This window comes from Notothenia coriiceps, unplaced genomic scaffold (genome assembly GCF_000735185.1).
Source record: "Notothenia coriiceps isolate Sejong01 unplaced genomic scaffold, NC01 NC01_scaffold00028133, whole genome shotgun sequence".
Lineage (NCBI taxonomy): Eukaryota > Metazoa > Chordata > Actinopteri > Perciformes > Nototheniidae > Notothenia > Notothenia coriiceps.
Genome location: NW_011360834.1, coordinates 873141 through 890375, shown reverse-complemented (window position 1 = coordinate 890375; position 17235 = coordinate 873141). Strand labels below are relative to the sequence as shown.

Genomic DNA, 17235 nt, shown 5'->3' with positions numbered 1-17235 from the left:
TGTGAGAACAGCACCATCTACAGGCCTGGCATATGTACTACAGCATCTCCAGCGCTTTCGAACGGCAATGTCCGTGGCTGTCTCCTCCTGATTGGTGGAGTTGGCCCAATAGCCGTAGCGTCACTTCTGTGACGTCATAGAAGTGTTCAAATCTGGATCAGTCTGTATCAGATCCGTTGCAGCCCCTTTTTAAGAGATGTGGGTATGGAGGAAAATAGAAAGGGTTGTGTTTTCTGACACTTGGTGAGTTCCCTGGAACACCGGGGACACATATTCATGTATAAAAGAAGTACAAAAGTGCATTTTGCATGATAGGTCACCTTTAAGGAAAGCAATTGTTTGTTTTTTGATGCAGTTTACTGAGCTTCAGAATGGCAGGACTGAGAACTGAGTGCATTTTAATATCTGTTTACTGCAAGTAATATTGTTATCACAACCTTTAAAAATGTCCCTAATATTGTTCAGCATTCATTGCATCTTAATAAGTAATAAATTATATTTTTATATTTTTGTGTAAAAGAAATAAATCAAAATTGATGAAGAAAATATCAAAAAACAAGCAGTCTATTATTATTATTATTATTATTATAGTAAGTATCAATAGAAGGAACATGGATGATTGAATTCTGTATAAACCCGCCTCCCCAGGTTTGACTAGCTTCAAACAGTGACACAATGCTGTTGTGAAGGAGCCGTGGATCAGGTTTAATTCATCTATTTTTAATGCTCATGTGCTATGTTGGTCACCGCAAACATGACGACAGAGAGCACAGCAAGGTCAACCATGTGACACACACAGAGGAAAATATACAGTGCTGTCCCAGCCAAGCCTTCAGTGCTGCACGTTCAGACCAGTTATTAACATGCGTCTTTTGTGATCCCATCACTAATGTACGCTAATGGATTGTGGGTCACATTGAAAGAACTCAAATTCAGTGTGCGGAAATCAATCGATCACTTTGTCCACAATGTCTGAGCTCTGTATATATTGTTTTTAACTGTACTGTAAAATAAGTTACAAAAAAACGATCTCACGTCACAGAAACCACAGAGAGAGAATCTATTATCATAGTTCCTGTGATGTGTCAGGGATTTTTATTTCAGTGCTCTGCCGATATCTGACACCCGCCCGCCCGCTCTTATCCAATGCTCTTTGCAGCTAGAATATGTATTTAGTTACTTAATGCAAACAGGAATGAGGTGTTTATTCTCAACACAAAGTGGTCACCGGATAAGTCCAATAATGTGAGATGTGAACTGACTTGAAGCCACTTGTGATGGATCAACAAAGCAAATGTAAATGGCAGGTCTGAACAGGAGGGAAATGTAAGAAATGGCCCCACCTTTACAATAGAGTTTACAACACAATCAAAGTCTTGTTAAGATAACCAATTGGAGCAGTTTCTAACAAGGAGTCAGGGACAACATTTTCATTTCCTATTTAAGTCAATATGGTATTGGAGCCAGAGCGGTAACCAGAAGCCATCTCGAAGCATTGCACTAAAGTCATTTCCCAATAACAATATCCTTTAATAAGCAAAACATGGAAACGAGTAAGCATGCAGCCGACCTACAGAGTTTAATTTTCCACGATTATTGTTGTTTTCTAATATACCTTTTGAAACACCCCGCCTGTAGTAACAAAGCCTAACTCAGTGTATCAGAGTGAGCAATCAGCTGTGCATTTCAATGACCTCCACACCAGTTTGTGCGTGTGGAGGAGAAAAGACAATGAAATGGCCAGGAGAGAAGAGGCCTCAGAGTCAGGGTGGGTCTGCTTTGCATGGTCTGATCTTTTTATAATCCAGCCACTGTGGATCCCTTTGTCTCATGGGATGACAATGAGGCCCTTCACAGCCAGAGAGGAAAATGGTCGGGTTAGAGAGAGAGAGAGAGAGAGAGAGAGAGAGAGAGAGAGAGAGAGAGAGAGAGAGAGAGAGAGAGACTAAAGTGAGGGAACCTGAACCATCACCCATGATGATCAGCGTTAGAAAGAAGCAGTTACTAGCTTAACCACATTTGTCAGCAGCTTGGTGGAAAGTGTTTTTTTCTGAATCAAATAGCTTTTCAGTAGCTTAGGTCTGTTATTCATCAAGGAGTGTTGTGTCACATTGTTCAAGCTTATTGAGCACTGAAATAAAACAGCTCATGATCAGTTAGTGACGTCACTGGAATACACAGCGTACAGAAGCTTTTCTGTTTGGTGTTGATTCTAGGGCCGAGGCCTACGACAGCCCTTCTGAGTGCAGACACATTGCTGCAGCTCAGCTTGCTTCATTTCTCTGGGGGGTGGCTTAAACATAGTTAACCTTTATTTAGAGAAGAGTAACTCAGAGAAAATGTCCCTGGATAAAGTAGTAGCAGTAAGCAGGGTAACGTTTTGGCAATTTCCGAACACGTTTCTATTATGATCGACCAGCAAAGGTCAAACAGCTGGAGCAGGAACAACATTTCCCTACTGTTCTCCGCCTGCAGAAATACTTTGACAGGCAAATGAGGCCGGATATGAGCACATAAATCAGAGTCTTTGGTGCCATCGGCTTATTTCAGCAAGCACGTCATTTCAATTCAGGAAAGCATGCACTTCTTGTCCCCATGTGAGACATCTCTGTGCTGTCAAACGGTGTCTCTCAAGTGCTATCAACAATTCAATTAAGTGAACCACAACAAAAAAATTATAGTCTACCCGTATTTTCCAAGTCAAATTAAACGACTTTCTCATGTAAAGCATAATTATAAACTGAGGAAATTACATAATACTGTACAATATTCTCTAAATTATGTTTATACAAAAAAAAAAAGTATCCTACTCATCCTTAAAACCTGAATGTCATTCATTTGCTAAAAAAATCGAAAATATTTTTCGATTTTCGATATTTCCAGATTAGAAGATGCCATCTAACGCCAGGTTACTCCATCAGTAAATGCAAACTGACTGACTGACAAAGGGCTATAAAATAACTCAACATTATCCTTGAGACCACGGTTCTATCGGAAATAGCAACAGTTCAAATCTAGCAAACAGATTTCGATACCGTACCATGCAGCATCACACTGAGGTACACCTCCTGCATAGTCATTTTACACACATGTATGATAAGTACTTGCATAATCATTAGCATAGCCATAGAAATATACATGTATGTAAAGGGTAATAGAACCAGCTTACGGAGAAGGGCAGAGGGAGGACTTTCAGGAAGTCACACAACTATCGGCAGAGAAAGCTTTCCATTTAGTAAATAACAACAAGGACAATTGTTTTCTGCGTAGTTCAGCGGTGCTAGGCACATTAGCATAAAGAGGTGTTCTCACCATTGAAGGGTCGAGGGCTCCGTCGGCCGACACCGAGGTGGTCATGCCGCTCTTCTGCCGGTCAATGCTGCGGCTGCGCACGGGGCCCCCCCGCGGTGGGTTCAGGGGACTGGCAGAGGCTGAGCGAGGACACAGGTGACACTCTGGTAAAGGACACAGTCATCGCATGGCCAGGGAAGCACAGCCAATGGGAGGCGTGAAAAGCGGTCGAGTTGGACAGCAAAGCAGCAAAGAGTCAAAGGAAAGACAAATGAAGGGAGTAGAGGGAGAAAGGAGGGAGAAAGGAGGGAGGAAGGGAGGGCAGATGATGTTTGGAAGAAGTGAAAGAGCATTTTATCAAGGGGACAAGAGCACAAAGAAAAGCGATTTGTTAGAAATAGCACATGACATCAGGCAGGAAACCGTTTTTTGAAGACCACAGGAGACATGAGGGGCAGAGAGCAACAGTCTCACAAAAACCCCAGACACTTCCAGCCCCTGAACACACCAAACAGCACAGCACAGCACACACTACACAAAACCTACCACCAACACAATACAACACACACATCACACAGATTCATTAGTACACTAAACACACAATGAATGTTGATCGTGTCGAGTGTTGTGTTCAGTTAAAGTAACAACAAATGTTGAGTAGTAGACTTTAGAATTCTTCGTGCCATAATACTCTAACGTTCTGGATTTAAAATCTGACATTGAATGCCACATTTTTCATAGCAGGACAAAGCCATCTCTGGCACAAACACTGCCTTACAGTAACTACAGAATTCAGAAACACATCGGAGTAGTTTGGAAACACGACCGTCTACAATGTAGACACTGTGCTGTTAAATGACTGTCCTTACCACGAGTTTAATGTCTCCTGTATTTAGCAAGGAGAGTAAAGACTGTAGTCCGCTGGCTCTGAGCTTGCTGTGTCAGATTGAGGGATTAGCCGTGGATAATCCTGGACCTGGAGAACACTCCCTGCTACAGCCTGTTCACAAATGTGTTTTGTAATTCACTCCGATTGTGCACTGAGCAGCCACGAAATGTCCCCTATCATGGGCTATGAATGCTGCTTTTAATGTGATGTGTCTTCGCTCTGCTGGGGCGATACTTAGCAGGAGATCTATAGCTGCTAATGGGTTTGTAATGGCTGGTCAATAAACACAACAGCCCAAAACCATCACGGGAAATACAGTTGCAGCGTTGAAGTGAGTCAGTGCTTCACAGTATGCTACTTTCCATCCAAAAAAAAAAGTGAACAAGAAAAATGCTGTGTTCATCAGTGTGTGTCAGGGGGTTCATACCAGAGGCCTGCGCTGTATATTCTCAACCGCTGCCTTATCTAATGTAGGTCCCTCGCATTGTACAACAACACATGAAGAACAACATGCAAGTCCTCCTGTGGGATGCTCAACGCCACCTAGATGGCAATATTCTTACTACAAAATATCAGCACCAAATCCAGTGCCAGAATTGAGACATACTGAATTTGAATAGTGTGACTTTAAGCCCTCATATTTAACGGAATATGCTAGCTATCCCTATTTCAGCAACGTGTACTGGAGTCCCCAGCGCTTTAGTCTCGCCACCAGAACACATGCAAGAGCCCAACAGTCTCATTCTGACGTAACAAGAACCAACAGGTAAGCAGCTTAGAGCAAATCTCCCAGCATGGACCCGGAGACTCCTCGGATGCAGAGACATGCTCCCAGCCAAGTCAGACCTGCTCAGCTCAGCACACAACAGCCAATTGTGTCAGAGATTGCATGTGAGCTGCACCTGTGTGTGTGTGTGTGTGTGTGTGTGTGTGTGTGTGTGTGTCAATATTTGTAACTATGCTCTCTCACATGACTGTACTTTGTTGCAAATAATAACCGTACATAAAGCATTAACAGCTGATTGTTTACAGCGACTTTAAAAACAGGGAGCAGCGACTTCTGTAATCCCACCACCAAGAGGCAACCATTTGCTTTGAAAGGATCCTTACAGCAGGACAATGTCTGGGGAATGAGTTTGGATGTAGTGAAGTGATACTGGGATGATTTGCTACTGGTAAAATGATGTAACTAGGGAGCAGCAGGGTCTTTGTCTAGCCATCCTTTCTCTCCGTCAGGGTCTCCTAGGTTACCTGGAGCATTTGTTCCTTCAGCTGACAGGGCGGCGGCGCTCTTGCTCCTAGCTAGTGAGGCCTGGGTGGGGGTGAGCAGGCGACTAAGGACCCCTCCGTCCACAGTGCCGACCGCTGCCTTGCGAGCTACACGGCCAAAGAAGCACCCGAAAAAAAGAGAGAACAAAGAGGCCAAGAAGGAAAGAGGGGATGAGAATGGGGGATGAAAGTAAAACAAAAGGAGGGAAGGGGGGGTCAATTAAGTTTGGAGAATTCACCAGGTGATTTAACCAACAGGAAAGAATCAACATTAAGAACCAAAGGTTGTGTGTCAATAGTCTTACATGGGCTCCTTATCAAGGTCCTGTTAACTTTCAGTGATATTAAATGAGGATAAAGGACGCCATGGAAGAGTGCTGAGACAGACCAAAGACTGACTGATTGGTTACTGAAGATCAGTTAAAACAGTAGTCAGATAATGAGGTCAAATCAATGGTCCTTTAAGGTTTAGGGAGGCGTGCTGATGGGAAAAAACAATTCATTAGTGAACTTCAAAGAGTCATTAGAGGAAACCTATAGGGTAGTGAAAAAACCTAAAAGTGACCGTGGCCCGGCAAGTTCTTTTAGCTTCTGCTGGGAAACATTTCCATATTTAATATAAAATATGGGCCAAAATTGATTAAGAAAAGAAGGCTGACTTCAACGGTCAGCTCATTATGAAAGCACTGTGGTGGACATTGATTTCACAGCAGAAACAAAGAGTTCTTGCTTCCATGAAATGAAAGAATTAGCCAATTCCAGATTTAGGCCGTCGCCGCTACCTAAGCTACAAAGCAGATATTATACGAGATGAGTTAAAAGTGTTGATGGGTTGATTTTGCCACATGTCCCTGAATGCTATCTCTTTAAAAAGGAGTCACACACACTTCCCTTTGGAGCCCCTTACTGAGAAGACATCTGTTGCAGACAGACTTGTTTGTTAGCGGTTGAGTGCTAGCCGTTGCAGATTGGCAGCACAGCAAGATGCTTTTCACCCAGGTACTCACAATCTGGGTTATTAGTCCGAGCTAAGGTTATCATAAGATATATGGGTTATCTTTTGGGGTTAAATGGCGTAAAGAAGTGTTTATTTTTTTCAGATTATAAGTATTAAATCAGAATGAATGATTTTAGCGTGTTGTATTATCTGTATAGGTTAATCACACCAAACAAACATATACAAAACAAGAACATTTTAACATTTGATGGTCTGCACGAATGTTGACATAGCTATAGGACAAACAAAAGCATTGGTGGTTAATGGTTATACACAGACTGCAGTGAGCTGCTGTGATTATTCCGGTGCTCTGGGGGTGCAATGGTGGGATGGCACTGACAAACACCACGCTGGAGCACGAGCCTAGAGACTGAAATATGACGTCATCTTGGAGGGAGAAAACAATCAATACTTTGTGACAACACAACAATTCACTGTGTTAGTGCAGGCACAGCACAACATAACCATTCCTTGATAAAACAATTAAAAAAAGGTTAAAAGAGAAAGAGAATCTGTCAGTAAGAAACATGGCACAGTCAGGCACGGAAAGAGATCTGGTAGGTTCAATTAGCAGGAAGGTTAAGGCATACCTAGTGTTCCCAGTAAATCACACACACTTTAGAGAGGCTTAGCAGCTGCCTAGGGATAATTCAGCAGTCAGTGAGCAAGGCTTAATTGGAAGAGAACGTAGACAGAAGAAAAGGAGACACATGGAGAGTTGGCCCGTTTATAAGGACAAATAAAGCCGATGACACTGAACAAAGCCATGTGTTATCCCAAAACCTCTTAGTAGCCGACAGTGCTGTTAAAGTTTAAAAAATCCGAGCAAAATTCAGGGTGAGCAAGCTGTGAACATGAGAGCGACATGCTTGTTATTTAAAAAAGGGGTTGCCTGAGTGATGCAGATAGTGGCATTAGAAAAAAAAACGTTTGCCGATGGTTCATGCTAGCCACCTTGATTATCCGTTGTCCCCTTATCAGGCTTGGCAGGAGTCTGTGCTCTGCCCGCACTTACTCGTGTGAGGGAGGAACTTCTCTTCGTGAGGGAACGGCCTACGGACATGAGAGTGGAGTTACAGCTAAGCAGGCACTGGAGTCCACAAGGAATCCCCAAAGACAGTTTACAAGTCATGTGCGCTCACCGGGCTAGGGCAGACAGCAGCTGACGTGAAGTCTAAATAGATAACGTACACACAAGTATACAGAGGAGAGGGCTAACTTCCCAATGTGAGAATAGTTCAGGACATGATGCAGGTACCCAGTTGTAATATTCAAAAAGTGTGTAATCCTTTAGCATGTAAAAAGTCAGCCTGCTTTGTAGTTGTCATACCTGTGACAAAGCTTAGGTTTTCTATATAAACTGTGGTGGTTTGCTAAATTGTGCAGAGTACACCATCTTTGTTACAAAAGCATATTGTTGGAATTGTTTGCACCTGTCGGTTCCACCTGAAGCTTTTTGCCGTCTTCCTTACTGGCCTGAGCAGCATTGCCATTGTTAGGCAACCGGTTACAAGACGAACTCCTCTGCTTAACACCTGGGAGACAATGATGAAACACCCAACGGGGAATTTAGTCATGTCTTGTGAAAGGAAGAAAGTATCTCGGACTTCTTAAAAGATATTCTCAAAGGCCTAGAGAAAGAAAAGCTGAAATATGAGGTTGAGAGTGAAAGAGAATCAACAATATCAAAAAACAGAAAAGGAACTGGCAGTCCAGTGAAATTATAGTGAAAGGTCAAAATCGGCTAATTGTGTTGATTTTTGTGAATGAAATATGATTATTAGGAATACTGTGACAGGCTACTTTACCCCTGTGAGCACATTTATGAATGAATCACCTGCTGGTGCTTGGATCCCCTTCTGATTCGGAACATTTGAAAATGAAATTTGATTCAATGCTTTATAGAGATGCCTTTGTAATATGGATTTAGAAGGCAAGTAGCATACTTGTCATTAGCAGGAACGGAGACAGAGAGCTAACGTGAGTTTACCAGTCTGTCAGTGCTCCAGTGAGCCTGTGTGTAAAGTCCTGGACATGGAGAGCACAAGAATCAGAGATCAGTCCAGGATTTGGTTTTTTTTCACCTGGTAGAACTTAAACATTAGAAACCTGGCTGATAATAAGTCTGTTTGGACCAAGATCTGTTGGTTTAGAGACAGCACAGGAGGGCAGGGAGGGTAGGGGGTCAGCCAGATGAAGGGAGGAAGGGAGGGAAGGAGAAGGAGAGAGGGAAAAGAGGAGACTTACGTTTGTCGGGAGATTTTATAAGCGTGGCAGAGGAGGAGGATAGGCGTTTACTGATGCCAGGCTCGGACATCTGTTTCAGGTTCATGGTGGATGTGGAGCGCTTGTCAACTACAAGGGAGGAGGAGAGACAGACAAGGGAGGAGGGGTTTACACTAGAGCTGGCCCGATGGGGGAGGTTGCACACAAGGGAGAACAAGGAACTGCAAGATCGTAATAAAGGGATATATGCTGTTTCATTACTATTCTTAAGATTAAAACATAGCAGCTACATCCCTGATATACTGTCCCCCCCTTACCCATTGATCTAACGTGCTTCTAATGCAGTGCACATTTAGTGATGCACACGTAGCAAAACACATGATATAAAGCATGAATATGTTGATAAATATCATGTTTAACATGAGAATGTACATTTTTGTCAAACCATAACGAAGTGGTTGTGGTTTTAAAGCAAAGCACGGTGGTTAGTGAACAACAAACACTTACAAAGAGCATCACGAACACGACAGGATCCAGAGCTGATATTAGTGGTGTTCTTTGTGTGCCATTAGATTGGACTTCCATGCAAAGTCGCCGTGTGAGCCGGAGGTGCTTGACAGTGTGAGTGAGTGAAAATCCTAAAGCTTCACTTTCAGCTTTTCACCCCAAAAAAAGGCACATTCAGAACACAGGCCACCCATACAAAAACTGTTAGTGAAAAGCTGCCAGTTAGACTGCAGGTGGGGGTTGGTGGGGGGGGGGCTGTGGAAAGCATAGAAGGTAACCAAGATATCTAGAGTGCCAGTCCATGCTGTGTTGCTACATTGGTGAGCATATTATCAACAAACAAAACCTTGTCGACTCGTTGGAGGCTTTTCTGGCGAGGCAGGGGAGATAACTATAGTTACTGGAGAGGAGGCACCGGCATCAGAGTCTCCTGTGGGGAAAGACAGCTCTCAGAGAGGAGCCGTAAAACACAAGAAGCCGAGGCACATCCTTCATACAAGAGAGACAAGAGGGGGGTCCTGGCTGGTAGCCCTCTAGCCTTTGCCTGACACCCCAGTGACGAAATCACAAGATATACCGATAAGAGGATTGGCCAAAGAGTCATCAGATAGTACCTCCACTATATAAACAAAATGTCATTTAAATTACCCACGTATTTCATAGTTACAAAGGTTATTCAGATTTCTGCAACTTCCAACTGTGAGAGTGATTGTACAGTGGCATTGAGTGTTCACATGCAGGTAGTGTTGTGAGAGTTTGACAGAATATTCAATTATATATTCTGATCTTGCGAGGCTTGCATACAGCTGACATTTTGACAGTACTGTCAGCAAGATAGAGTAACAATTTGAGTGTTGACTTAATAAGATTGTTTAGAAATCCACTTTAGCGGTCTTATTAGGGACTCTCTTTGTCGCTTCGGGATTCAGATTTGGAGCTATTCATTGGAAATAAATAAATCAAGAAATAATTCTTGACTGATAACCCGTTAGCTGCTAACATCAAAGTTATTAAAGATGCGGCTGCCCCTACAAATGAAAAACATATATAAACATATTTGTGTGAATATGGCATCACAAGTTACTTTGGTCTGAATCACAGTAAAAAAAAAGACACAGTCACCTCTCTGTATTTATGAAAAAGAAGCTAGTACTTTGCCTAAGATGATAACGTTCAGGCCAAGTGTCATGTGTACCAGCTGGCGAGCACTTTAACAGAATACAGCTACGGGTGTTGTCTGGCAAAAAGTAGCTTTCAATAGCTTGCATGTGTCTGGATAGAATTGCGTCTTTGATAAACCATAATCCCATTATCAACGTGACGACTCTCATGTCTAGCATTGAGATTTCCATGTAACCTTACTGGCCCTTTAATGCACCATGGTAACAGAATAGAAAGGGGTGGAGTTGTATACGGGTGAAGGAAGGGCCTCTACCTGTCCGTCCATCAGAGTCTGTGGACAGTCCCCCCCAGGACCATCTTTTCTGTCTCTGCTCCACACGCTGACTGCGCTCTAAAGTCCGCCGCATCACTGCCTCATAGTGCTCCTTCAGCATCACATAGAGGAAGAGATATTTACAATTCATTTAGCCGTATAAGTGAAGAGGACTAAACAATGTCATAACCACAATATATATTATAAATAGTTGTTATATTTGCCTTTTACACTGTCCTTATTCACATTATTTCCTCTCTTTTAAAAATATATACAAAGGAAACTCTGCAACATAAACCTGTGTTTCGATGACATTTGAATGATTTTAGCCACACGAGTCAAATGAGCAAACATAAGCCCTGCTGAGAGACTGCAGCTACCTTCTCCTCTTCCTGTTTCTGCTTCCTCTTCTCCTCCACAGCCAACCTTTTCTGCTCCTCCTTTCTTTTCTGTTCGTCAAGCTTTTTCTGTCGCTCCTCCACCTGACGCTCCACTTGCATCTTGGCCTTGCGCTCCCGATCCATGATATGAGAGTCTCGCAAAGCTGATCACACATACGATATGTGCGTACATGCAGGAAGAAAAGACATGCATTATAGTTTGATTTCTAAAGCTACGGCTAAAATCATTTGAAACAGGAACTGAGAGCCCATAGCTGATAGTCGGATAGCCGACTCACCCTGCTGTTTCTCTGCCTCCTCTCGCCTCTCTTTTGCCACTCGCAGTCGGTCGTCTATTCTAAGTGCAGCACCGTCAATGACTGCAAACACATACATGTATTCATGTGGTTAAAAAGGTAAAACATATCAGCAGCGCATATTCAGAAAACAAAGGAGAGAATTAGAATGCAGCCCAGCGTTACAAACAGCTTTGAATCAGGAAGCAGGCGTGTGCATGTGACTGTCATTGTAGTAATAAGATAATGACTAAGCTTCACCTGCAGTAAGCTACACTGACAGGGGGCTGGAAGTGGATTGTGTTGCAGCTAATGGTTCAGATTATGGAATACAATAGAGCGGTGACAGGGCAGTGTCTGTGGGAACCAATGTGTTTCTGTGTCACCATGTGGTGTCTTTTACCTGGCCTGTTCCCTTGAGGTTTAGCTGGAGCGTTGGTTGTAGGTCCTGGGCTGTTATCTGCCAGGCTGCGCCGCTCCTCAGCTTGGGCCTGTGCAGCTGCAGCTGTAGGAAACACACACACATCCGCAGTTTAAAAAACCAAGAACTACAGCCACATCATGTCGTGTCTTGCAAAGCTGGGATATCAAATACTACCTAGTGAACAGAATTTCTTTGGGTTCTCCTTCAAGTTTAATTCAGCCACTTTGTTCTCAATAGGAATGCTCATTCAGACAGATCCAACGGATTTGAAACTACAGAACAATCCAGCTATTCAGCCGTCTGACATAACCCCCCGCTCATGGTCAACCCTGTAGCCAGCTATACACTGCTTCCTGTGACAAGCTTGGAGGGATGGGCTGCTGTGAGAAACATGTCTGGAATCAAACTCTTGTGAGCTTCCCGGTATACAGCTAATACGCCAGGGGTGCACAACTTACTAGGGTTACACCAAACTACTCCAATTTCAAGTTATCCTGTGCTTGAAGCGGTTGAATTAATGTTTTTCTTGTGCATTTTATAGACTACATGCTGTTTTCATTTTAATATATGGAGCAATTTCACATACAGGCACAGCTTACAAACATGCTTTTATGGTAGCAAGTATGAACTCTCCCACCCGGACCAACAAAGAGCCAATAGCACAGTCAAATCTATTAACAGGGAAATCATGATTAGGAGATACAGGGGCGGAAAGGAAGGACCCAGTGAGGAAATGATTAAGCTTTATGTGTCCTGGTATCAGCCTTTTCTCCAGCCTCTTTCCCACTTTGTCGGTGTGTGTTCAGCATTACAGAACTGCTGACAGAGACACTGAGGGTCAGTCATGTGATATGCACACTACTGATGAACACTTCTGACTTCGTAAAGGCCCTCCCAATCTCTTTCTCTAACATAACATTTTAATGTTGTTACAACCCAATAAAACTACTTTTCAAATTTCAATTTGCATATAATAAAAATGAATACAACTTTTGATGACTGTTATTATCATTACATTGATGTTTATATGACCTTGTCTCTTCAAAGTGTAAGCCTATTTATTGTACTGCAAATGACATGAACTGTACATCACCATTAACATGTTGTGGTTATGCAGTTAAAAAGCATGGCTAGAGAGAAACTTCTAAAATCGGAGAGTATGCTACTGAATCTAACACAAACAAAACAATAAACAATGATATTTAAATTAATTGTGAATTAGGGCTGCACGATATTGGAAAAAACTGACATTGCGATTTTTTTCCCCCGGGCGATATATATTGCGATATGAAAACATACAGGAATTGAAGAAAATACAGTTTTTTTCCCCGCAAACCATCCTTTCTCGAACTTTAATGCTATACAATTGGTATTTTTTTTACTATATTTAACCGGATGAAGGATTTTAGTCACGGACATCTGGATCTTAAGTTATCAGAGCAACAAGCTGAGCTAGCTCGGTTAGCAGCGCCGAACTGCCCTGGAGAAAAACATGAAACTACTTTATTCAGTGTTTTTACCTTTAAACACCGGGTCCGTTTTACTTTGGAGATTTGATTGTGATTGGTGGTTTGCTGTCACTCACTCAAGTACCCCTGACATGAGAGCCGCGCAAGTTTTCCTTTTTCTAGCAAGTAGCAAAATAATTGTAACATGACGTGTTTGAGTTCATTTGCCTACAATTTATTTTTTAAATCGCACGTCCTGCGATGTGAATATCGCGCATGCGCATATTGCGATTAACATCACGACACGATATATCGTGCAGCCCTATTGTGAATCTATCTTGAAAGTGATCCGTCGTAGTGTGTGCAGTTTCTAGTCATTGATCTACAACAGGCAAATACACCAGCAGTATTGACTCACTTGGATAAAGAATATCAAACATTAGGGTCATCGATAAAAACCCTTAATGTGGAAAAATAAATATAAAGATTTGTAAACATGAAAACCATATTGATTTGTAGGCTATAGTATCACAGAAAAGCTAGTCCAATGTTTTGACCAAGTGAACTTAAAACCCATTAGTACTGCGTCTCCCTCAGCTTTCAGAGAGACAAGAGAAAACATGGCTTATTTCCATCGCTTGTAACATGATTTGCTGAGTCATGATTTGCCGAGTCATGATGCGCCTCGAAGCGGTGTTTACCCGCACTCGAGGACTTTTATTTTATTTCCTACATTAAGTAGCCACACTTCAGATCGGCTCCTCTTTAAGTAGTGTCTGATAAAGGGAAGGGTAAGGGTAGTTTTATCTTGCAATATCAATATATATTGTGTGATAAAACTGATAGTAGATAGTAGTGGTGGTGGTGGGGTGCTAGTGAATTAATTTCAGTTTTCCGCACTCTCGGAAATTATACAGATGGCTAGTCCGCCCCTGAAAATGTTTTAAAAAATAAATAAATAAATAAATCTATTTTTTTATTTTGTAATCATCTCGCGACCCCCACTCGGGGTCTCACGACCCCCCCCCACTTTGGGAACCCCTGGTCTAATGGATAGTGAGGTGGGCTGAAGGTGGGCTGAAGATTGGAAGGTTGTGAGTTGTGAGAAGATTGGAAGGTTGTGAGTTCAAATCCCGCCTGGAACACCACCACTAGTGTGCCCTTGAGTAAGGCACTTAGCCCTTAGTTACTCCAGGGAGAATGTCCCTGTAATCGGTAATTGTAAGTTGCTTTGGATAAAAGAGTCAGCTAAATGAAATGTAATGTAACATTCACATCGTCTCAAACACATATTGTCACCTTCCCCCACCCGTACTTGAACACATCATTAGGATGTTGCTAATGCAAGCTAAAGAATATCTGCTACTTCACATCAAACTCGTCCCATCAGCGTATCCATGGAAGGCTTTTCTTCACAAAGCAACTATAGGAAGTGCAGCCTCAGTCAGTGAATTGAATGGTTATATGACGATGAATGGTTCATATAAGCAACACCTTTTACCATGGTGTCCATAGCGTATGGAAAACATTCACGCTGGGCCCACCACAGGCATAGAGCATGGTTTCTCCGTGCACAGTGTGTGGTGAGCATGTCATATCTCTATGGAAATGTACTCTACACTCTCCTGCCTTGCTCTCTGGAAAGCAGACAAGGAAGCGGGCAAAAAGCCTGACAGGACAAAAGAAGAGATAACATTCGTTCAATATCAAATATGCATTGTTTGCGCCCCTAAACCAAACAAAATGTGTTAATGCAGACAAGAGAAATAAGAATCAATCAATTTGAGACTGATGACGTTAGTCTCGGATACATTTTGATCCAACATCCCTCCTGAAGTAGCTGTAACAAACCAGGTATCAGAGTTAGCAGGAGCTGTAGCGAGTAACCATGCACTGATTATCTGTATTCTGCAGACATCCAGCTCTAGAGGGTCAAAGTCTGCAGCTAGCGCCTTGTAGAAGTGTTCTTCTGCCCACTTAGTTTTGTTCTCAGACTTCCTTTTTTCAATCTCACTTGTCATAAGTAGGCCAAACAGTGGGTGAAAGAAGAGCAACATATTTGATTTCAATGCATTTCTACCATATAGAGCATTTGTTGTTGTATATTTGACAAATGACTCTTTATCATTCACAAGAATCCGTGCTATATGATTGTATATGTGGTGGGTAATACAATACCATAAAGAACACACTGATCTTAAACACAAGCCTTTGATTTAGCATGGTATGGTATCACATTTTATGTTTAGCATACAGTTTGTTAGCACATGGATTTTGTGACGTTTTTTTAAACTCCTATTAACCTTCAGACAACACAAACATTCTTCTTTCCTCGAGAGAGAAGACAGGAAAAGCAGTCGAGGCACTGTGGGCCAAAAGAGCTGATCTATACTCAGATGGAAATGTCATCTATATCTAGGGTACAAATGATACACAAAATTAGAACAGCTTTATTTCTACATCAAAATGTTTAAATTGATGCTCAGCTGTTGTATCTCTGAGGCTCAGGGGCCAGTTGTGCAGAAGACCGCCCAGGATCGTGTCTCCATGTTTTTCTTAGCCTCCAAAGATTCATATAATGGCAACAAAAATACAATCAATAAATGCCAGGCCGCCAGTGTTGCAGGGTAACTGTTGCTAAGTGATGCACTGAGCAGCTCAGGGTGGATGAAGAGCCCTCAGCCAGCCGTGCTTAAGCCTGCATCAAGGTAGACATGGAATCTGAGAGGAGATGACTCATAGCTAAATACATATAAAACATGTCGGTAAAGCTTTGAAGCCTTCTCATTCAGACTGATGTGTCAACTTACAAGCAACAATTGCTTAGTTGGGCTGTACAACATACAGTACATTCACAATCATTCATGGCATGATGCAGATATTGCAATCTGTGGATTGATAATAAATCTGCAGCTCAAACTAAATACTGTAAACTATTTTAAAACACAAATATTAAGCTTCAATGGGAAGAGCTTCTTACATAACAGGACATTAGGTACCTCAAAGAAAGCAGAGAGAAAACGCTGAAAATGTACCAACTAGGGCTGCTCGATTATGGCAAAAATCATAATCTCGATTATTTGGGTCAATAATTGTAATTGCGATTATTAAATGCGATTATTCATTGACTTTGAAAACATCAACTTATTGGAGAAACACTTTTTGAACAGTATGTTTTTAACAGTTGATTACCCTGAACTTTAAGTATAATTCAACTGAAAAAAAATAAATAATAATAATTTAAAAAAAAGGTAATAATAATAAAAAAATAATCGTTTTATTTAGATTACGCTGTTTTCGTAATCGTTGCAAGCCATAATCGTAATCGCGATTAAAATACGATTAATTGAGCAGCCCTAGTACCAACTGTTAAGACACTACTTGTGAAATCACAATCTGTAATACTTTTACTTTTTCAATCACAAAACCTGTGAATTGTTAAGATTTAAACCTGCATTTTTCTAGAGCCACAAACCACAGAGGATGTCTTCGCCCCGTGAATTTACTTTTCCACTTTAAAGGGGGGCATAAAAGACCCAAGTTCAGAACAGGCGCTTTGCTCTGAATCTGATGGCACTACATTGACGTGTTGATTCAAATACTGGAATGAGATGGGGAAAGAGATTCCCGTGTTTACCAAACAGGACCACAAGAGAGCCAGGCTTTGTGCTCATTAGAAATAAAAGAACCAATCAGAGGGCTTTAAATCCACTCCATTCATCACTATGGGAGGATTTGCAAACATTTAACCATTAAATCATTGCTGCAATCTGACAGAACCTGGCTAGGGGACACCTTTAATAAGTTAGCAGGACAAAGACCACAATATTAACCTGGCACTCATTATACCACCTGGGCTGATCCAATTATCATTATTCTAACGCTTACATTGATCTTTATTTGTCAGGGTTTATGTTGGAAGAAGGGTTGGGCGGGGTATCAGGTTAGCATTGTGCCTTGTTCTAACTCGAAATAAATGTGGTAATAAAAAATAATAATATATTTTTCAAATGACTTATTTAAATTTATTGATTCTGTTGTTTAGTATGGCAGCAGATTGAATATGTATATTT

At 41.8% G+C, this 17235-nt stretch overlaps 1 protein-coding gene across 9 annotated transcripts in view; it reads right to left on the bottom strand.

Moving 5' to 3' along the window:
• Nucleotides 1-3164: 3164 nt before the first annotated feature.
• Nucleotides 3165-17235, bottom strand: part of map7d3 (MAP7 domain containing 3) — a 30458-nt gene continuing 16387 nt past the window's right edge. The window contains exons 2-11 of one of the 9 annotated variants that reach the window (XM_010785655.1): nucleotides 11694-11795; nucleotides 11294-11374; nucleotides 10995-11158; nucleotides 10615-10726; nucleotides 9526-9609; nucleotides 8694-8801; nucleotides 7880-7981; nucleotides 7401-7499; nucleotides 5432-5557; nucleotides 3165-3455 (exon numbers count right to left, since the gene is read on the bottom strand). In XM_010785655.1, coding sequence (XP_010783957.1) covers nucleotides 3193-3455; nucleotides 5432-5557; nucleotides 7401-7499; nucleotides 7880-7981; nucleotides 8694-8801; nucleotides 9526-9609; nucleotides 10615-10726; nucleotides 10995-11158; nucleotides 11294-11374; nucleotides 11694-11795 — 1241 coding nt within the window. In that variant the 3' untranslated portion in view covers nucleotides 3165-3192. Of the gene's footprint in view, nucleotides 3456-5431; nucleotides 6834-7400; nucleotides 7500-7879; nucleotides 7982-8693; nucleotides 8802-9525; nucleotides 9610-10614; nucleotides 10727-10994; nucleotides 11159-11293; nucleotides 11375-11693; nucleotides 11796-17235 lie in introns of those variants that run through there. The other 8 variants (XM_010785657.1, XR_799720.1, XM_010785658.1 and 5 more) reach the window with 8 other exon arrangements.